This window comes from Alosa pseudoharengus, unplaced genomic scaffold (assembly GCF_046254945.1).
Source record: "Alosa pseudoharengus isolate Yale_2024_CS ecotype anadromous, Long Island Sound unplaced genomic scaffold, YU_APseudo_1.1 YU_APseudo_1.1_scf_5, whole genome shotgun sequence".
Classification (NCBI taxonomy): domain Eukaryota; kingdom Metazoa; phylum Chordata; class Actinopteri; order Clupeiformes; family Clupeidae; genus Alosa; species Alosa pseudoharengus.
This window is the reverse complement of record NW_027468837.1, coordinates 36,590,208-36,613,311: the sequence shown is the minus strand read 5'-3', so window position 1 is coordinate 36,613,311 and position 23,104 is coordinate 36,590,208. Positions and strand designations below refer to the sequence as shown.

At 44.1% G+C, this 23,104-nt stretch overlaps 2 protein-coding genes across 2 annotated transcripts in view; one reads left to right on the top strand and one right to left on the bottom strand.

The window, feature by feature from the left end:
• tmem183a (transmembrane protein 183A) overlaps nucleotides 1–11,843 on the bottom strand; it is a 31,354-nt gene extending 19,511 nt beyond the window's left edge. The window contains exons 1-5 of the mRNA XM_076268168.1: nucleotides 11,657–11,843; nucleotides 11,347–11,436; nucleotides 9,905–10,072; nucleotides 3,431–3,590; nucleotides 1,785–1,965 (exon numbers count right to left, since the gene is read on the bottom strand). Coding sequence (XP_076124283.1) covers nucleotides 1,785–1,965; nucleotides 3,431–3,590; nucleotides 9,905–10,072; nucleotides 11,347–11,436; nucleotides 11,657–11,720 — 663 coding nt within the window. The 5' untranslated portion in view covers nucleotides 11,721–11,843. The remainder of the gene's footprint in view (nucleotides 1–1,784; nucleotides 1,966–3,430; nucleotides 3,591–9,904; nucleotides 10,073–11,346; nucleotides 11,437–11,656) is intronic.
• A 1,572-nt stretch (nucleotides 11,844–13,415) lies between these two features.
• ppfia4 (PTPRF interacting protein alpha 4) overlaps nucleotides 13,416–23,104 on the top strand; it is a 115,422-nt gene continuing 105,733 nt past the window's right edge. Inside the window, exon 1 of the mRNA XM_076269250.1 lies at nucleotides 13,416–13,664. Coding sequence (XP_076125365.1) covers nucleotides 13,416–13,664 — 249 coding nt within the window. The remainder of the gene's footprint in view (nucleotides 13,665–23,104) is intronic.

The following is a 23,104-nucleotide window of genomic DNA, read 5'->3' as shown; positions in this document are numbered from 1 at the left end:
TTAACATGCACACGAGCAATAGAAAACCAGTTGGCACAAATGAAAGCTAACAAATACTACCATATTTCTTTCTGAATCATTTTCCCTCCACGGGCACATTCTGCTAGCCTAGAAATCTAGACGCACCCTAGCGGCAGCAAATTACATTTGCTTCCAGGCCTAGTCTAGCAACTCTCCGTTGGCTTGTGAGCTCGAAAAATTAAGCTTCTATCAGGCCAATCAAATCGTGTATAGTCGTTAGGCAGGCTTAACATAATGATTGATGGCAGAGTTGCAACGGTTTTGCTTGAATTCCCTGCTACTTGAAAACAAAGAAGATGGATGTTGCTGTTGGCGAACAGTGTGACACGAGTTAAGCTTTTTTTAAGTTGGCAAAAGTTTGAACTAGCCCACTAGCTCCGCTGGTGGGAAAACGCATGGGACTCTCCTATTAGTGCTGTCCTATTGCGTGCAGAGGGAATTTAAAAGACAACCGATTATCCCGCCCCTCGGACTGAGCACTGCGAAAGGTGAGTGCCCAGACCCTACATTGTAATGTGGGTCTGGCTCGTCAGGCAAACATTCTGCTGCTCCAGGCAGCCAAGTCCACATGGAGCTGAGACTGCTCATCCTCAAACTGACCCAGTACCCACTACCTCCACAAAATATCACTGTGCCACAGCTAGTTTCGGTTAGCTCCCGTAGAACAAATTAAATTGTTCAGGCTACCCTACTGTATATAACAAACAACATCACAGGATCAGAGTATCCATCACAAGATCACAGGATCCACTTAGTCAGATGACTTAACAGGAGCATGTACAGTGATCATCCCATTTCCTTGCTCATCGATAAGAGACCCTGCATTCCATGCAAAGCAACGCTGCTGCATTGCAGGTGTAACGTTAGATGATCTTGAGGCTGCTGAAGTTGGCATGGACAGGAAATGATAAGATACAAATAATTTTACCCATGCCGCAAGTCATTACAAGTCAAAAGGGCAAAGTTTGAGTCAAGTCTCGAGTCAATAGCATGAAGTCCAAGTCGAGTTACAAGTCATTTCTAAGTCATCATAATTCGTGACTCGAGTCTGACTTTAGTTCAAGTCATCTGACTCTAGTCCACACCTCTGTTATAAGGTCATGTGGAGGACATAAACACAACAATGCTATACACTATAGAAGCTTGTGCCGAAAAATGTAATATGGTTATTTGGTCATGGTTATATGATTTAGCAGATTATTTTGTCCAAAACAATACAGTAAGTAAATAAATAAATAAATAAATAAATAAATAAATAAATAAAAGTGAACAGTTTTAAAATGTTGGTAAGACTACATTCAGGAAAATAACAATAACAATGCAATGTCAATGATCAATAGCCTAACGAAAGCAGAGCTTGGTGGGTAGCTGACTCTCTGGTTGTAGATCATAACTCCATTGTGAGACAGAGTGCTAGCGTATCTGAATGGAGCCAGGAGGACAGAGTCATGACCAGATGGACTCGCGTTTCATTCATTCAACTTTCTCCTCTTTTCCTTCAGTGTTAGTCTGGACATGTGGCCAAAGTAGGAGCGAAACCTTTTCCCTCCACAGGCACATTCGGCTGCTACAGGCAGCCAAGTTCACATGGAGCTGAGACTGCTCATCCTCAAACTGACCCACACTACCTCCACAAAATATCACTGTGCCACAGCTTCCTAGGAATTAATGCACGCTCAGAACAAACACACACACGCACCCCCACAGGCAAGCGTTACATATAAATAAAGTGTGTGTCTCCCTCCCCCTCCTCCCCCTCTCACCTTTGAGTTCACGAGTGTGTTTGGCGTGGACTCTGGTAGCGGCAGACTGGCGGAGATGCGGGAGCTGAACGGCTCGTACAGGTGAAAGAGTGAGCGGATCACACACGCCCGCAGGCACCGCATGCTGGCCAGCGAGTCAGGCTGCAGACGCACGGGCAGGTCAGCGTCCAAGCTGTAGTGCCTGATGGACCAGATGAACCAACATCTCAATAATACACTGCGGCAGTATTTGTTATAAGATAACATTTCAAATGGCAGTATTTATTGAAACATTATATTTAAATGGCAGTATTTATCATAAGATGATATTTCAATGGCAGTATTTATCGCAAGATGATATTTCAATGGCAGTATTTATTGAAAGATTATATTTAAATGGCAGTATTTATAATAAGGTAATATTTCAATGGCAGTACAAGGATACAAGGATACAAGGAAGTTTATTGTCATATGCATATAGTTACTGGATGTAAGAAATGCAGTGAAATTATGTCTGGTCTATTTGTGCATTTATGGGGGGGGGGGGGGGGGGGAAAAAGTGCAGTAGAAGAGGGGTTTAGTAGATTAAGTGGCAAGGGCTGCATAAGAAAGGTGGGGGAGGATTGGGATTGGGGGGGGGGGGCACCAACAAGGAGCACCCAAGAGCAACAGGGGCAAGGAAAAACTCCCTTACTAAGGAAGAAACTTTGGGCAGATCCACGGCTCAAGGGGCTAACCCAACTGCCAGGGGTCTTGGTGTGTGTGTGTTGGGGGGGGGAAGACAAGGGGTCTTGGTGTGTGTGTTGGGGGGATGACAAGGGAGATGGGATAGTGTGCTGTGTATGTGGGGAGAGGGCAGTGTGCGATATGTGTGTTGGAGAAGCTTCCCCATGAGACAATGTGCTGTGTATTGGGGGAGAGGGGGGGGGGCAGTGTACTGCAAGTATGGTGAAGGGACTTACTTTTGCAAGCAGAGTACTTTATGTATGATGTACAGTATGTGAGTGATGACAGTATTTATTGTAAGATAATATTTCAATGGCAGTATTTATTGTAAGATAGTTTTTAATTGTTATTGTTACTCTAAAGCAGGGGTCTCAAACTCATATTAGGTAGTGGGCTGGATTTGTTGGAATGAGACCTAGTGGGGGGCCGTCATTGTCATTATCATTTTTCTGCATGGTATATCAGTTATTTGATGATACCACTTATGAGCAAACAAGTACAAATAATATACTGCTGTCATATTCTGCTCTTTCTCTCTTGAAATGCCATGTTAGTTTTTCTGCTTCTTCCTTCCTGGGGATGGTTTGTAATGCTGGGTTTAATAAATGTATCAATTATCATAGATATTGCTTATTACACATTGTTGAAAACAACTGGATGTGAATCTTTTTTTTCTAATTTTCCCCTTCTACCCAAAACATCTGGGGGGCCGTATGAAACCTGCTGGCGGGCCTGATCTGGGCCCCGGGCCTTATGTTTGACACCCCTGCTCTAAAGTCTCCTTTTCCACTGCAAGTCGCTTTGGATAGAAGTCTGCACTAACTGAACAAATGTTAGTTTGTACAAGTATGTGTATACTACATCTGCCTGAATGACGAGTCAAAAACCAGCAAAAACCAACTCATGAGTTTATTCATGCGCACTCTCAAGGACGGACTCACCTTCGGTACAATCTGGTCCAGAACGCAGCGGTGCAGGTGACAGTCCAGGCGTTCTTGCATATGAGGGAAAACTTGCAGACGTCTTCAGGGCGGATGTACGCTGAGAGGACCAGCCATATGTCTATGGGGTACTCCTCTCCGTCCTGACACTCACTGTTCTCTGCAATGAGCAACACACCCCAGTTAGCACACCATTAGCATATTGTATGATCTACACACTAGAGTTAGCACACTGTTAGCACACTGTATGATCCACACACTAGAGTTAGCACACTGTTAGTACACTGTATGGTCCACACACTAGAGTTAGCACGCTGCATGATCCACACACTAGAGTTAGCACACTGTTAGCACACCATTTGATCCACAAACTAGAGTTAGCACACTGTTAGCACACCATATGATCCACAAACTAGAGTTAGCACACTGTTAGCACACCGCATGATCAACACACCAGTTAGCACACCATCTGATCCACCCACCAGTTAGCACATCTTATGATCCACACACCAGTTAGCACATCTTATGATCCACACAATAGAGTTAACACACCGTTAGCACATCGTATGATCTACACACCAGTTAGCGCATCATATGATCCACATACTAGAGTTAGCACACCGTTAGCACATTGTATGATCCACATCCGAGTTAGCACACTGTTAGCACACCGTAAGATCCACCAAAGTCCTTTTAGGCAAGTCCCTCCACTCGGCGGCCATATTGCAACGCTTTTTGGGCACTTATCGGGCATCTATTTCGGCAGAAATGCGCGTGCGCAAGGCTTGCTCAGGCGGCAAGATCACAACACATGATTGGCACAATGTCTTCACAACACACGACATGATTGGCTCAATGTATTCACGTCGATGTTTTGCCGCGGAATGGGTGGGATGTATGTAGACAACTGCCATATTGGCGTTACAAGCTAACCCCATGCATTTCTATGGAGGATTTTTTGAGTGACATGTCTCCTCATTAGAAAGTCTCTGAATCCACACGCCCGAGTTAGCACACCGTATGATCCACAAAACAGTTAGCACACCATATGATCCACGCACTAGAGTTAGCACATCGCATAACACTGACCTGTGGGGATAAACTCTGGGCATAAAAAACGCTCTGACTCCAAATATTTTTCTTTTTTTGGATAACATTTTGGCCATTAGGCCTTTTTCTCAGTTAGCAACTATGGTTTTGGAAAAACGGACCCCTGCATAGTAGACAGACTATTGGTGTTAGCCAGAAAAGTAGTTAGCCTATTGGTGTTGGTCGCAGTACTATTGGCTGCAGCTGTAAACTCCCTCTGTGTTCACTATGGTTAGTGTGATATTAATGTGCGTGTGTCTGTGTGTGTGTGTGTGTGTGTGTGTGTGTGTGTGTGTGTGTGTGTGTCTGTTACTTCTCTCCTGCATTTCCTCAACTACTCTACATTAGATGTGGAAAGCACACAAACACAAATGTTTGTTTGAACGAACACTTCACTACACCAGACTCTGTTGTTGTTTCACACATCACTTAAGCTGAAGTGGTAGTACTGAATTTCTGACATGTAGAGAGTGAGAGAGTGGGTAAGTGTCTGGCCAAGATCTCCTGTGGCTTGATAGGACATTCATGAAATAGCGCTGACTTGTGATTATAGAGGGAGTTGTCCTGCTCTTCTTCGTGAGGATGCATTTTGCATTTAATGTGGTTTCCAAAATATTAACACATGTAAATTCCGTTACATTTCAAATTATCCAGAGGTTGCCGTGTTAAAATGGATTATAATTTATAATCATTGTTTGGTTAACTGCAATTCAAGGCAGTTTTCAAGGGGCTGCAGTTACGGCTCCTACACACAGTTGCATGCGGTGCAGAGCTGAAGACGCATTCCGTCCACTTTACATGGGCTTACGTAATCCGTTGCCGAACTGAATTGTGGGTCCGTAGCATCGCGTTTAAAGGATTAATTTGCATAAAGATGAGCATCGGCCAGCTTTTAGACGCGCAACATTTTTTTCAAATGCAGCGCTGCCTTCCCGGAATGCTTTGCGGGCGCGTTAAAAGTCGCTTGACGTCACCCATAGGAATAGAGTGGAATGCGACACGACAAAATGTTGTGTAGTACTAGTGGAGTCAATTTCACAAGATGTCGCCACCATGTGAACCAACTTCAGCTGGAATTTCAACGCCATCATTACTTGCCGGCTGCCCGCTGTCTACAAACAGACTATTTAAAAATGCAGCACTTTTTCAAAATGTATTTTGCTGAGGTTTAGGTTAGAAGTAAACATATTCGTAGAAAGCCACTCATATAAGTGCAACACAGTACACTGGAAAGACAGGAATAGGAAGACGTTTCACCCTGCCAATTAGGGGGAGCATTAACCCAGAGAATTTCTAATGAGGAGACACACCACTCAAACAATCCTCTATAGAAATGTATGGGGTTAATTTGTAACGCCAATATGGCAGTTGTCTACACACATGCCCCCTTCCACCACCAAATGTCAACATGTGAATACATCGTGCCATGTGGTATGTTGTGAATACCTGGCTTTCTGGCTGTATTCGGTTTGATAAATGTTTTGTTTAAATAAAGGGTTTTGTTAATTTATTGTCATGTGTGGCATTCTGCACTTGATACAGGAGGGTTTAAATACAAGGCTTATTTGTCGTCATGTGCGCAATCTGCACCTGATATTGCAGGGTTTTGTTTAAAATACAAGGTTTTGTTTATTTATTGTCATGTGTGGCACTATGCACATGACTCATGAGGAGTTTTGGCATCAATAAACCCCCTTCCTTGACCCATATATCACGAATGTGCCATTGATAGGAAAGGTATTCCCAGCACTAGTTGTAGCAACCTGTGTGATGTGATGGTGGCTGTCCTAGGCACCTCTGTGTCTCATGTGCTTGTGTCATGTTCTGAGAACAACTGTAGCACAGTTGAGTGAGCCGACACGCGTTGGTGTTTTTTAATGGATTAGCCTTAAAATAATAAATGTTGCATCCTACTGAGTGCCTGGACCTGGAATCTTTTTCCAAACTGATTTATGAACTTTTAACCCATCCAAGAGCACCAGAGGATACAAGGGATACCTGTAGAGCTCCAGCTCCCACTTTTGTCTTAACTGTAGCACAGTATTTGTAGTGTACACAGTAGTAGTCGCAGATGGTCTACCGTGACCCGGGTGATAATGTATGTGCACGTCATCTATTTAGTAGAACCGTAACAGAGTATTATTAGTGTACACCTGTGGTTCTCAAGGTGTGGGGTGGGCCCCACTAGACTATATGATATAATATTTTTAACATTACCATTTCGCAAAGGTTATGGGGTCAGATGGGGCTTTAAAATTCCACACCTCCAAAGTGAGGAATGACAAAAAAAAATGTGAGCGCCACTGGTGTGCACAGTGGTAGTAATATATGGTCTGATGTGCCCAGGGTAGTGTACTAATATAGTATAGTATAGTATATATACTTTTTTGATCCCGTGAGGGAAATTTGGTCTCTGCATTTAACCCAATCGGTGAATTAGTGAAACACAAACAGCATACAGTGTACACACAGTGAGGTGAAGCACACACTAATCCCGGCGCAGTGAGCTGCCTGCTACAACGGCGCGCTCGGGGAGCAGTGAGGGGTTAGGTGCCTTGCTCAAGGGCACTTCAGCCACGGCCCACTGGTCGGGGCTCGAACCGGCAACCCTCCGGTTACAAGTCCAGAGTGCTAACCAGTGGGCCACGGCTAAGTATCAGCATTAGCTGTAGTAGTATAGTTTCAGGCTGATTCATAAGTCTATGCACACAAACTATGCGAACGCATCGAGATACGCAAGGAGGGTTTGACACGTACTCGCCTAGCAAGATTTGTTGTCCAAATTGTTAACATGCTGCAAGTGCAAGGTCATGCGTTTCCAGTGGGGGCTCATTGTCCGTGCAGCATGTGTGGGCTCATCCATACTTGTGTGAACCTTGCGCTGTCAACTGTGTCTGCATAGCTTATGTAGGCCCTTTCGCACTCTAGGGACTTTCTGCAGTTCCTAGAACCCCTGTTTCGCACATGGAAGTGGGGATTAAAAAGTTTCGGTTACACTTTACTTGACAGTGTCGACATGAGAGTGACATGACTGTCATGAATGTGTCATAAACAAGTCATAAACGTTTATGACATAACGCTTATGTTATTAAGTGACATTCGGTTTTTGTCATAACAAGTTAAGGTTAGGATTAGGGTTAGAGTCAGGGTTAGGGTTGGGGTTAGGATTAGGGTTAGAATTAGGGTTAGGTATTCTAAAGGTTTCATGTGTCATGACAGTGTCATGTCACTCTTATGTCGATACTGTCAAGTAAAGTGTTATCAAAGTTTCTCTGACCGCAGTTCCTATAACAATTTGAGCTCCTACTTTGGGTAGGGTATTTTCCCTGTGCATAGGGAACCATGACTGATGTGCATGCCAAGGCAGCAGAAGCACAATTTTTTTTTACAAACTCTAAAAATAATTCAGCTTCTGTTTAAATTTGCTTAACATAAAAACTGCATGACATGGCTGCATAGACTGCCTGCTGTCATGCAACAAATGTCTTCTGGGCAGATGAGAAGATATTTTATAAACAATGCTTTTTTTTTTATGCCTTCTGATACCATGAGTTTTTAGTTTGTCAATAAACTTAGGTATTGTAGATAGTAACTCAATAGCAATGCTGTCCGTTTCATTACTTTATGTTCATGCAATAATTGGGCTACTAACGTGTTTGCCTGCTATATTAGCACATTAGCACATATGCATAAACCCTCCCTCCATGCCACAGCCGAACTGTAGCCACACTTATACCTTTTCTTAAAATAGTTATATAGACTTATTCTTGCACTGTTGGACTTACTCATTTGCACTATCACCATGACCACTATCACCATTGCACTATCACCGTGACACTCACTCACTCACACAGAGCACCTTACCTTACCTTACTATGCACAGAGAATCGCAGGCTCAGTCCCTGCCTCAGTCATTGCAAGCGCCTCTTGATTGTTTAATCACCACTATGTGGATACTGTTTTTAGAATTGATTTAGATTAAGTGTTAGTATAATTTGTATTTTAGTATATTTATTATATTCTTTATCTTCTACTGTCCTTACTGCTTAGTTGTGTTTTTATATTATATACTTTTAATTACTTTTTCTGCTGTTAGTGAATGTGTGTGTGTGTTGTCTGTATGCTACTGAGACTTGAATTTCCACTGGGGATCAATAAAGTATCTATCTATCTATCTATCTATCTATCTAGTTAGTAGTAGAACTGTGTTCCTAGAACTGTTGTGTCTGAATGCACCTGATGAGCAGGTCTTTTGTGTTGGCAGTAGTGATGGTGGTGGTAGCTTGCATAGACTATGAACTGTGTGTGTGTGTGTGTGTGTGTGTGTGTGTGTGTGTGTGTGTGTCGTGTCCCTTGTATCCTATCATAAGTCAACTCTGTTTCTGGAATTTGTGTTGTGCATGACAAGCAGTTGTGACACAGTAATGGTGGTCGTCACTGTGTTTCTATACCGGCCTTTAGAGTTAATATCTGTAGTAACCCAGTTAGTAGCAGGCTGGTGGACCACTGGGGGGAGATCTGGCAGTCCGCTGGTGTTTTGCTCATCAAGCGGGGTCCAGCGGGGTCCACTGGCGGGTTGCCGACAAAAGCCCCACCATTTTGCCACTTGTGGTTCAAACTCTTTTTTTTTTTTATTATTTATTCAGTTTTACTTCTTCCTTTGTTTTAGTAACATTTAATATTTTTCTTAATATTCAAAACAAGTTAAATTAAAGGTTGATGGTGGTCCATGGCACCAGTGGTCTGATAACAGCTAATCTGATTTGGCTATAATGGTGGCTGTAGCTGTCGCTATAGCGGTGTTTCTAACAGCCCTTAGTGTTAACTGTAGTGATGGTGGTTGTAGCTGTGTTTTTAACAGTGCTTAGTGTTAACTGTAGTGATGGTGGTTGCAGCTGTGTTTTTAACAGTGCTTAGGGTTAGGTGTAATAATGGCGGTTGTAGCTGTGTTTCTACACCAGCCCTTAGTCTTAGCTGTAGTAGTGATGGTGGTTGTAACTGTGTTCCATTACCTTTAGTGTTAGCTGTGGTTGTAACTATGTCCCAATACCTTTAGCGTTAGCTGTAGTAATGGTGGTTGTAACTATGTTTCAATACCTTTAGCATTAGCTGTAGTAATGGTGGTTGTTGTAACTATATTCCAATACCTTTAGTGTTAGCTGTAGTAATGGTGGTTGTAACTATGTTTCAATACCTTTAGCATTAGCTGTAGTAATGGTGGTTGTTGTAACTATATTCCAATACCTTTAGTGTTAGCTGTAGTAATGGTGGTTGTAACTATGTTCCAATACCTTTAGCATTAGCTGTAGTAAAGGTGGCTGTAACTATGTTCCAATACCTTTAGCATTAGCTGTAGTAAAGGTGGCTGTAACTATGTTGAAATACCTTTGCGTCTCTTGTTTTTTTTCTTGCGGGTCCCCTTGGGGTCTTCGGCCACCTCCTCGGTCTCCAGTTCATCGTTGCTGTCCCGGTCGGCTTGGCTCACGCCTTCCACAGAGGACAACACCTCCTGCACCGGACCCTGGGAGGCCTCTAGTCCACAGAGTAACTTCACTGCAACACACACATACACACACACACACACACACACACACACACACACAAATACGCTAGAAACCCATGCAGATGAAAGGATAGCCAAACACAGACACATGTGAAAGAGCCACATAGAAAAATCCCAAACTGCCACAGGTCAGACATACTGAAACATGCATCTGATTCTGATGAGGCATAAGACTTCGCTCTGCCTCCACCTCCAAGGCGATGTTACCTTGCAAAAATATTGCTTGCATTATAGAGGTGGAGTAGAGCCACATGCAATAGACTTCTCCCTTTCAAGTGAATGAAAAAAAATGCAGCTAAACTTTTAAAAATCAAACAATTTAATTACTTTTATAACAGGTTTAAAGCAACACCAAAGAGTTTTTTGTACCTTAAAATAATGTTTCCAAAATTGTTTCCGTGGTTCATCAACTCGTAACAGGGTGAACGGCACTTCTGCATTCGCTTCGCGGACCTCTATCGGCTGTAACAGCACTATGTAAGTTTGTCAGATCGGGTAGCGGGTTTGTAGTTCGATGGAATAAGAAACTACAAATTTGACTTGCATGATGTCGCAATACATCGTACTTTCATAAAATCATGCAACATATTGTACCTTGTCTATGGACATCGTTATTTGCAATGCCGTTGCTGGATAAACAAATAGCGTGCGTGTGACAGAAGAAAAGTTATTTGGTGTTGCTTTAACCATTATTCTTTCACACAAACATACGGGCATTTGAGGGCGTTTTTGGGCGGTAACCAGGTTCGCCTGCTGTTGGAGGCGCAAACAAACACAGCATCTCCTTTGAGATCCCGTAGGAAGGAGCTGGGTCAAGGGTTATAAAATTATTTTGTGGTGTTTAGTTGTACATGTATAATGAAAGCACAGTTTTAATAGCGTTCCATGTGTGTTCACTTGGTTCCTTAGCTATCATTTTGGTAACTATAACGAGCTATTTGGCGTCTTTAGAACACTAACATATCAGATCAGGTGCCTTTTTAGAAGCTGACTGATGGTCAACCAAAAATGCACCTCCAAGTTCCAACTAAGTGGTCTGTGAATGGATAGGTTTTTTGCTCAATAATCCATCCATCCATCTATTGATTCATTCGTTCATTCTGTGCTAGATTTCTGCTAGTAGCATGAAGGCTAATGGTCTAAAGGTATGGTTCATTCAATACATTAACGAATGCAGTTTCAACCCACTAGATATGAAAAGGAGCTCTTGCAACGACTTGACCATGATCGCATGATGGGCTTTGTCGTATGACCCACTACTTACCTTCTTTTTCAATAGCATTTGCGACAGCCTTTTTCAGCCTTCCGGACTTTACCACGGCTGGGTCAGCGTTGGCAAAGTCTGCCACAGTCACTGCAAAACAGGCCGTGAAGCATTGCATTATATAAGCGCATTTACTGCTGCAATTGAGGGCGAGCAAAATCCTTCTCGATCAGAAAATAACCTGTGCCAAACTATTGAAAGCGTATAGTGCACCGCTGTGTCAATGAGGTATGCACGTCCCCTGACCGCCAGGAAGCGGCCTGGCCCTTGCGCCACAACAGTCCAACATACACGGCTAACGTACGCTTACCTGACTCCGAGCAAACATCCTCGGCCCTAAATTTCAGCCGTTTTCGGTTCCCTTTCTTGGGCATGACGACAACACGGGTCTGGAGCCGCTTAACGATGCTGTGTATCCTGCCATGTCTCTACGACAAGCAGAGATGACGAGAAACAGAGAAAAATAAAGGAGAAATTGAAATGAGCTCCTCCAGGATCTTCAGCCATCATGGAACTGACGAAATGTTTCGTGAAGTCTCGCGATACCGCCACAGGACTTTCAAACAACATGGCTCATCGATTGAAAACCTGATTGGATAAAAATCGAACATGACACTTCTCTACCAATTAAATTCTATCCTTTCACATTACATTGCTTTGCGGTGAAAAAAAGTTGGGTTAGATATTTCTAAAACTGAAAACATTACGTCACTTTAAGTTATTTTTGCTATCCTCTGTAAACCAAAAAAATTGCTAGACAGAGTAATAATAACTGCAGAAAGACGAAAAACTGAAGGATTTACAAGCTTATTATTCGGCCTATAGCAATAATAATAATAATAATAATAATAATAATAATAATAATGTTATGATTATGATTATTATAAGTATAATTATAATTATTATTATTATTATTATTATTATTATTATTATTATTGATATTGTTGTTGTTATTGAGCTACATGCAACCTCTTCGTGTTTGATTGATTTAAAATGATTTGACAAGCATTGGTAATATTTTGCAACATCAAAACGACATGCGTTTTCACTTGGTTTAGCAATCATTTGCAAATATTGACCAAGTGCAGGCTGGTGGTCAGAATGATACAGCAGGCTATGCCATCCATGTAAACGAGATGATAGCCTACTTTCTTCAAGTATTTCGCAGTTCAACGTTTTGCCCAGCAGGGAGCGCCACATGTGACACTATTTTAGCCTCTTTCTGTCTGAGATTGCTGAGCATGACAGTCATGTAGGCTACTCGCGTGGTGCTGATGGGGGAGCGCGGCCGACTGAAGACGCTGGCGAAAATCCTCAGAGATTTACCTTAACTCCTCAACTCTACGCTGGATTTGAGGTTTGCGGAAGGCAGGATCATCTGACGCCTTATAAATTTAGACCACCATTGGCAAATTATGCATAAATTGTTTAGTAGATAGCAGTTGCACTGTTGTAGCGGTTAGTGACAGCGGCAGCGGCTGGAATGAGAGCGTAGTGAGGAGGGAGGAGTAGCTGGCTCGCCGTGGTGAGGGGCATGGCAGAGGGCTTTGGGGAAGATGCGACAGACGTGCGTTTGGCCGTTTTGTTAGCGGAAATGTTAATTGCAACTGGTGGGTGTTTCAGCCAAGCAGCCCCGAAGATTTCATATCGATCGGATTATTACGCCCTTTCTGCGCGCGTCTGAAAATGTTCTTGTCCCCACGGATGATCTGTCAAACCAATTGTATTTGAATCCGTAGTGTATCTGGACGTAGGGCGGACTGTGTGAGCGGGTGAGAGACACATATGGAATAATCTGCGAGGTGAAAAAGCCGCTAATTATTTAAATATGTAAAAATATCCTCGTACGATTTAAATACCAGCAATGAAAGTAGCGTAAGCCTATGGCTGGAACCGAATTGCACTGAAGTTTTGAATCTAACAAGGTACGACGGACTGTTTTCTCCCACCAGATAACCCAGAGCAGGACGCCGGGTGGCCTTTGATTTCGAGAGGTTACAGCGTTGACATTAGGCTAGAGAACCCGCGCCGGTTTCCGCGCACTTGGCTGTCTGGAAAGCCGGAGCAAAATGATGTGCGAAGTGATGCCGACCATTAACGAAGGGGACTCCATGAGTTCCCAACGTGGCTCTCAAAACGGCACGGATGCCGAGGCCAATTTCGAGCAGCTGATGGTGAACATGCTGGACGAGAGAGACAAGCTTCTGGAGTCCCTGCGCGAGACCCAGGAGACGCTGTTCCAGTCCCAGACCAAGCTCCAGGACGCGCTGCACGAGCGGGACCTGCTCCAGCGACAGCTCAACTCCGCGCTCCCGCAGGTAAGCCTCCCGTCGATCCTGAGACACAGAGAAGTGGCAGAAGTTCTATCAAGTTGCCTCACGCGAATCACTGGTGCTTAACGTGCTTGGGGTCTTCTGATGGCATCCGCCTTCACTAGCACTCAGGCAGCACTCAGGCAGGCCCTCAGGTTCCGACTTGATTAAAAAAAACAGACACTGAGACATGGCGGTTGTCTGATGTTTATTACACACAAGTGGTAGGCTACGTATGATGAAAAGCAATGGATTTGGATATTTGTGTATCCTTTTGGCATGAGTTGTCATAGTGCTTCCTCTAATAGAATGTCATACAAGGCTCTCTCCGTTCTCGGCAGCAACAAGAGACATGTAAAAGGTTGTCGGTGGCAACGCTGAAGTGACTTACCATAGAATGGGTGTGGATCCAACCGGCCATGTTGGCCTGGTAACCTTGACAACATGGCTACATGTTAGATGTTGCATAATTGCATGCACATGCACATACACTGCAAGTGTCTGCATGACATGTCACATCTGATACTGTGGGGATACGCCCCCTGGCTTCACACAGAAGTGAGGCATAGAGCATCTCTTGATTGCCATTGTTATTGTGCCCATTGATAAGATGAGACAGTCCCTAATTGTCTACTCATTTGGAAAGAAAAGAAAAAGGAAATGCTGTTTGTTTGACCTGAGGGAATCCTATTTTCTCTGATGAATTACAAAGGTCAGCTAGTTTCCCCAAGTGCATGTTTTGATGTATTGCTCATCTTTGTGTGTACTGTGTTAGTATATGTGTGGTTGTGTGTGTGTGTGTGTGTGTATGTGTTTGTGGGTGCAATGTGTTTAAAGTGTTTTAAATATAGGGCGGCTTAATGTTTCATCTCCACTGTAATAGAAATATTAGTTGTACAGTTGTGTGCCGGAGGGCGAATGCAGACCAGCAGTCTCACGCTCCGTGCTCACCAAAGCAGGCATGCTGATCCCACGAGCATGTTAATGCACAAACGCACACACAAACACACACACACACACACACACAAACAAAACACACACAACAGCAAGCTGCTTCAGGGGAGGCTTTCTGCTGATGTTGAACAAAAGCCAGGAGGGCCTGCACACACACACACACACACACACACACACAAACACACCCAGAGCATGTTAGCACATTACAGTGCAACGAGCACTGAGTTGGCACCCATACGGTCTGTGGTTGGTGCTCAGTGAAGGAGGCTCAGATGCTAAAATGCTCCCATTTACACCTAAGGGCTCCTAGCTGACAGGCCACGGGGTCTCAACAGGGCTAAAGTCACTGACCGCGTGTGTGTGTGTATGTGTGTGTGTGTGTGTGTGTGTGTGTGTGTGTGTGTGTGTGTGTGTTTGTGTGCGTGTAGAGGCTCCTCCACGCCTCCTGTGCTATGCGTCTCAGTAGCATGGGGATGCTAATATGGAGAAATAATGCCATAAAAGCATTACAGGATCAAGTGAAGGAGTAAACATTCATCTGTGAGCCCTTTGAAGTGAGACTTGGAGCTGACGTGTCGTGTTAAACACACTTGTTTTCATAAAGGTTCATTTCTGGTTTGAATTTTCTCAATGACCCAGATCTGTCACGTGGCATACATGTTGATGTCTTAAATGTAAAAGAAACAAACTCCGCTCATAAATTTGCGTTCCCATGGAAGATGCAATCAACTAAATATTAGATCTTAAGATTTCCTGTCAGGATCTATGCCGTGCCACATTCTTGTCTTATTTCTGCCTTACGTTGATGTAATTTAGCTGCAGATTTGTGCTGCACGTTAATCGCTTAATAATGCTGAATCTTTCAATATTCCTTAAACAATCAGGAATGCAGGTCACTATCAAATATATCACTTAATGTAAATACACCCAATGTAGGCTACAGAGAATGTGTTCGAGCATAAAGCCACGCTGCTAACTGAAGGTTTATTGACTTGTCATGAGTTTACAGACCACATATTCCTGTGCCTCTGTGGCCATTACAACCAACACATACCAGTCAATGGTGTCAGAGAATGCATCAACTGCAGAAAGACACATGGCAACACACACACACACACACACACACACAGTAAATGACATCTGAATGACAACTGTCTGCTGGCTATGCATGTCTGATGAAGGTGGGGTGTGTCAGATTGTCTGAATTACGTATGAGGTGGCATTGGGGAGCTCAATTGAGCGCTAAGCTAGCAGCTACACACTGGTTGCATTGGAGAGTGCAGATGAATGCTAAGCTAGCAGCTATGCTGGTTGCATAGGACAGTGTTTTTCAACCACTGTGCCGGGGCACACTGGTGTGCCGTGAGAGATCATCAGGTGTGCCGCAGAAAATTACCCAAATGTCACTGACTGGAAAAGCAACTGTTGCATCAAAGAATATATAACCACATGCTCTCATTGATTGTATGATTGCACTATTTGTGGTATGCAGGCATTGTACAACGGGGGCCCCATATCCAGTATTGACAGAATCATCACATATCCAGTTCATAACAACAATTAAATTAGATATAGTCACCTACAAATGAAACAGAGGGCGCTTGTTTTAGTGAGCAGGTCTTGTATAGAAGCCATAATAAAGGCCATATCTGTGTATTATTTGAAATTTTAGGCTATGGTATGTTTATTTTTTCTTCACACAGGATGTTAGTGTGCCGTGGGACATTTTAAGTGTCAAAAGTGTGCCGTGGCACAAAAAAGGTTGAAAAACACTGGCATAGGAGAGTGTAGATGGATGCTAAGCTAGCACTTGGCTAGCAGCTTCAGAGCTGGACCATCTATACTTGAGCACAGATGAGGTCATTGTGCACCATTGAAGGTTGCGGTTCAATTCCCGGCTTCCACCGCTGTGCCCTTGAGCAAGGCACTTAACCCCAAGTTGCTCCGGGGACAATGTGATCCCTTGTAATATAGCTGACATATGTAAGTCACTTTGGTCAAGAAGTGTCTGCTAAATGTAATGTAATGTAACCATTGTGGAGGAGTTGTGTCTCCAGTGGCAGCTATGCTGTGGGTCATGGACAACCACATGGGGGGTGGACCAGGGTCGGGTGGAGCCACTGACAGATGTGATGGTGCAGTAGGCTGACTTCACTCTTGGCTGGCGTGGACTAATATTGCTGAAGGAGGCGGCATAGTATGGACTGTAAAGGGTGTGGAGACAGACGGGCCACTAGCCACAGAACTGCGCCATGGGCTGTCCCTCTCTGATGTCAACACACACACACACACACACACACACACACAACGGCAAAATATGTGTGTGTGTGTGTGAGAGAGCGAAAGAGCATGGCTGCCTACTGATTGCTGTCCCTGCTGATTGCTGTCCCTCCTGACGGTCAGTTGATGCGGAGTCGTCACAGGGCAGCTCATGACACATGAGCTGATTTAGGGGGAGTCGGGGACGTTTTATCAGCTGCATACAGCCGCCAGACAGACAGACAGACAGACAGACAGACAGACAGAAAGGCAGACAGACAGACAGACAGACAGACAGAAAGGCAGACAGACAGGAAGGCAGACAGACAGACAGACAGACAGACAGAAAGGCAGACAGACAGACAGACAGACAGACAGAAAGGCAGACAGACAGACAGACAGACAGACAGACAGGAAGGCAGACAGGCAGGAAGACGCAAGAGGCCAGTGAAATGCATTCTTCGCTCTGCTCTGCTCTGCTCTGCTGTGCTCTGCTGTGCCCTGATCTGGGTTGTGTTTTTGTTTTTGTTGTTGTTGTTGTTTTGTTGCTCATTAAAAAACCCAGTTTGTCTGCTCCTTTCAAATTACATCATCGTCTTTTCAGTGTAGTCCAAAAAGCTGGCATGCAAATCAGTCTCTCTGCTCCCTACCGCTACTGTTCATTCAACATTCAGCCCAAAAGGAGCTAACCTCTCTCTCTCTCTCTCTCCCTCTCTCTCTCTCTCACTCTCTCTCTCTCTCTCTTTCTCTCTCTCTCTCTCTCTCTGGGGTGGCTTCGAGACCGGGCAGAACCACACACAGAGGTCAGATCGAGACGGGATCAATCCCGGGGTCTGATGCAATCAGTCTACAATTAGAGGGTGTTGAACTGGCCACCCCTGTGCAGCCTTGTGCCTTTTCCCATATTCAGCAGCTTTTGTGAGAATCAATAAGTATCGGCCACATAAATACCAAATTTATGCTCTCTGGGGTTTGTCCTAGTTTCAGGGAGAGTTAAATTGACTGTGAACACCACGCATGCAAGAACCGGACCAGTTTGCCTGTCAGGGAAAGATTTTCTTCTTTTAAAGTCTGCATGTAGAAAATTCTAGAGGAGCTAGCTGCAGCCGAGGGAGGAAGGCGCCATTATCAGCAGCGCTGCCTGGCACTGCCCGCTGTGCTCTGTGCTCTGGTCTCCCCTAACGGAGGGCGAGGGGCGAGCTGGTCACTGGCCAAATATAGAAGTGTCAGTGATCAACGTGTGGGGGCTGGATCTGGTGTGACATCCCAGCGTGTGCGTACACTCACACACGCTAGCGGGGCCAAAGCTGCTTACTTACACTCTCCACCCTCCCACCCCCCACAGATTTATGTCCCCGAGCACATCTATCTTCGTATCCTCGTGTGAGTGTGTGTGTGTGTGTGTGTGTGTGTGTGTGTGTGTGTGTGTGTGTGTGTGTGTCTGTGTCTGTGTGTGTGAGCAGAGAGAGGCTTCGAGCGGTTTGCCCCGCGGGTGGGTGGGTGTTGGGGGAATATTCATGCGCCAAATAATTTAAGAGCGGAAGATGATGACGAGCCCCCAAAAGAGGCGAAGTGGACTGTAGAGAGAGATGCATCGTGGGCCGCGGAAAAAGAGAGGCATCGAGGACCGCGGAGAGACAGAGGCGTCCTTCAGCACGCCACGCAGGCTACTGTGGTTCGCCTGCTTAAAGGCACACTCGGGTCTAAATTCGGTACAAACGGTGGCACACAGTTAATCCAGTAATGCGGACCGTGCATGCCACCAAAAGTTCAATTTTCAAACACTCTCCCAAAATGGCTTATCACATTAAGTATGGCTATTTTCCTCCTTTTGTGCTTGACTCACTCATGCAGCGTGTGTGTGTGTGTGAGCAAGGCTGGACTGCACTTGTGAAATCATACCCAGACTTTGTGATCTCAAATGTTCCACCTTCTAGAAAAGTACTCGAAAATTAGAGTGTCTCTCATTATAATTTGTATAAGCTCTCTTAAGATACTTATCCAGGACCTTAGTTTCTGACCTGACTGACAGCCATTTTGGCTTTTTCACTGGAGTAATGGCGAGAATGAAAGAGCAAGAATGAGGAAGACAGACATTTTTTGGAAGTCTTTTTCCTCAAAGCGTGGGGTGTGATGTTTCAGCTCCATGTAGATGACCGTATGTCTGTGTGTGTGTGTGTATCTGATCGTCTGACAGTTACTTATGGAGTAGGTGGTGATGTGCAGCTGTGTGTGGTGTCCTCTGAGGCCGGCATTCTGCTGAGCTGGCCACAGAGTCCTAAAGCCCAGACACCCAGTGATGGATAGTCCCCTGGTGGCCCCTCCTGGGCTTTGGCTTTAGTGTTAGCACTGCTCAGCACAGCGCTATTGCTAGCGACTGAGGAATCTTCCCTAAAGCACATCACAGCACAGCGCTAGTGTTAGAGTTAGCAACTGACCAGTCTTCCCTACAGCACAGTGCTAGTGTTAGCGTGAGCAACTGACCAGTCTTCCCTACAGCACAGTGCTAGTGTTAGCGTGAGCAACTGACCAGTCTTCCCTACAGCACAGCACATCATAGCACAGCGCTAGTGTTAGAGTTAGCAACTGACCACAGCACAGCACAGCACTAGTGTTAGAGTTAGCAACTGACCAGTCTTCCCTACTGCACAGCACAGCAAAGCACAGCGCTAGTGTTAGAGTTAGGAACTGAACAGTCTTCCTACTGCACAGCACAGCAAAGCACAGCGCTAGTGTTAGAGTTAGGAACTGAACAGTCTTCCTACTGCACAGCACAGCAAAGCACAGCACTAGTGTTAGAGTTAGCAACTGATCAGTCTTCCCTACAGCACAGTGCTAGTGTTAGCGTGAGCAACTGACCAGTCTTCCCTACTGCACAGCACAGCAAAGCACAGCGCTAGTGTTAGAGTTAGCAACTGACCAATCTTCCCTACAGCACAGTGCTAGTGTTAGCGTGAGCAACTGACCAGTCTTCCCTACAGCACAGCACAGTGCTAGTGTTAGCGTGAGCAACTGACCAGTCTTCCCTACAGCACAGCTCAGCATAGCGCCGGGCAAGCGTTCACTCTGCATCCCCTCACTGGTTGTCTCTACAGAGCAGTACAGTGCTAGCATGTTAACAGTGCTAGCGGCCCTTCACTGGTTTTCTTACATGTAATTCTCACAAACACATTTCAAACATACAGGCAAAACGCATACATTGCTCAACATCATGGGCATGGATGTTGTTTTATTTCTAAATTTTCTAAATGTATTAAGAGGAAACCCCTTGAGATATATTTGAAGGCAGATAAACTACAAGTAAAAAAGGATTATTCAACACTATTTACATGGAGGACTAACTATTAATAGCCTCCATTATTAGGCCTGCACTATGTAAGCAGCTGTATCCCTGAAGCTGCCTATTACCCACACAACTGTGCAGCAACTCTTTGAAACAGCAGTGAACAATAAACAAAAGATAGCGGATGACACTTGTAATTGGCAACATAAATGTATTGAAATGTGATTTGTTTGACATTTTTTCCTTAGATTTGTCAAAATGTAGGGAGAAATAAACACTGCATTATAAATGGCAATTTCTCTCTTCGACTTAAGAATTTACATAGGAAACATAATACCATCAATACCATGCTGTCAAAAAAGCTCCAACACTGCTTTAGCAATGAATGAAGTTTGAAGTTAGCCAAGCCTCCTTAAGTTAACGTTAGCTTTTTCACTAATATTCCACGTATCTAAAAGCTTGGAAACTACATTGTGATCTTGCCATAGTCATGACTTGAATTTAAGCTTGTCTAATTTCAATTAGACTATCTATAACTCTGAAATATGAAATATACTGTCAAAACCACATAATTTTGTCTCGGTTACTACTACGTTATTATTGACTCGGGAGACTGAAGAGGAAAAAAGGTAAACACTGCTCCGAGACTCATTAGGCGATGTGGTCACTCTCTATGGGCATTTTACAGGCCCATTTAAGATATCGAAGGTAAATATACACTGGAATATTTCTGTAAGGGCCTTTTAGATGGCGGAGGCATACACATGTAGAGAAGCCAAGGCGACATCTAGTTCATATCTATGGCGTTAACAGTGCTAGCATTCCCCCACCGGCTTCCTCAGAGAAGTTAGCACATCAGCACAGCTGGGGGAACATGTGTGTGTGTGTGTGTGGTGTGTGTGTGTGTGTGTGTGTGTGTTTGGGGCTTTCGAGAGAGTAGTAGGCCAGCGGGTGTGTGCTGTTCTGATTTGAGTCGGAGACAGCTTGCTTTGAGAAGACACAGTATAGTGTATTATTAAAGAGACAGCAGTACAGTCACTGAGTGTTCATACTAGTTAGAAAAGGCACAGAGTAGAACAGAGTGCATATATTGAATAGTACTCTAATTTAATATATTCTCTACTCTGATTCAATATATTCTCTATTAGAGAACATTTTGAATAGTACGTTAAAAGGGCCGTATACGTAGGCACAGAGTGGTATAGAGAAAGGTAGAATAGAGAGAGGGGAAAAGTATACTTACTGAAGGCAAAGACTATTATACTCAGTGAAGGTAGAGTATAACACACTTTGATAAGACACATAATAGTATACTTAGAGAGGGTAGAGTATAACACACGTTGATAAGACACATAATAGTATACTCAGAGAGGGTAGAGTATACCGTAACACACGTTGATTAGACACAGAATAGTATACTCAGAGAGGGTAGAGTATAACACACGTTGATAAGACACAGAATAGTATACTAAGAGAGGGTAGAGTATACCGTAACACACGTTGATAAGACACATAATAGTATACTCAGAGAGGGTAGAGTATAACACACGTTGATAAGACACAGAATAGTATACTCGAGGGTAGAGTATACTGTAACACACGTTGATAAGACACAGAATAGTATACTCAGAGAGGGTAGAGTATACTGTAACACACGTTGATAAGACACATAATAGTATACTCAGAGAGGGTAGAGTATACCGTAACACACGTTGATAAGACACATAATAGTATACTCAGAGAGGGTAGAGTATACCGTAACACACGTTGATAAGACACATAATAGTATACTTAGAGAGGGTAGAGTATAACACACGTTGATAAGACACATAATAGTATACTCAGAGAGGGTAGAGTATACCGTAACACACGTTGATTAGACACAGAATAGTATACTCAGAGAGGGTAGAGTATAACACACGTTGATAAGACACAGAATAGTATACTCGAGGGTAGAGTATACTGTAACACACGTTGATAAGACACAGAATAGTATACTCAGAGAGGGTAGAGTATACTGTAACACACGTTGATAAGACACATAATAGTATACTCAGAGAGGGTAGAGTATACCGTAACACATGTTGATAAGACACAGAATAGTATACTCAGAGAGGGTAGAGTATACCGTAACACACGTTGATAAGACACATAATAGTATACTCAGAGAGGGTAGAGTATAACACACGTTGATAAGACACAGAATAGTATACTCAGAGAGGGTAGAGTATACTGTAACACACGTTGATAAGACACAGAATAGTATACTCAGAGAGGGTAGAGTATACCGTAACACACGTTGATAAGACACATAATAGTATACTTAGAGAGGGTAGAGTATAACACACAGAATATTAAAGCACACTTTTGAGAAGGCATACAGCAGCACAGTAGTTCGAGAGGACAGTGTATATGATACCTTGCCAGTGCTCAGTATAGTGTACTCAGACAGTGCTCAGTATAGTGTACTCAGACAGTGCTCAGTATAGTGTACTCAGACAGTGCTCAGTATAGTGTACTCGGAGGAGGCACAGAGTAGTATGCTGAGAGAGGAGACAGGGTAATATTGTGTGCGAGAGCACTGCACACCCAAAACAAGGGAAGTGGTGCCCGAGGGTGTGTGTGTGTGTGTGTTGGGGAGAGCAGTGGTGCCTGAGGGTGTGTGTGTGTGTGTGTGTGTGTGTGTGTGTGTGTGTGAGGGTGGGGGAGAGCAGTGGTGCCCGAGGGTGTGTGTGTGTGTGTGTGTGTGTGTGAGTGTGGGGGAGAGCAGTGGTGCCTGATGGTGTGTGTGTGTGTGTGTGTGTGTGTGTGTGTGTGAGGGTGGGGGAGAGCAGTGGTGCCCGAGGGTGTGTGTGTGTGTGTGTGTGTGTGTGTGTGTGTGTGAGGGTGGGGGAGAGTAGTGGTGCCTGATGGTGTGTGTGTGTGTGTGTGTGTGTGTGTGTGTTTGTGA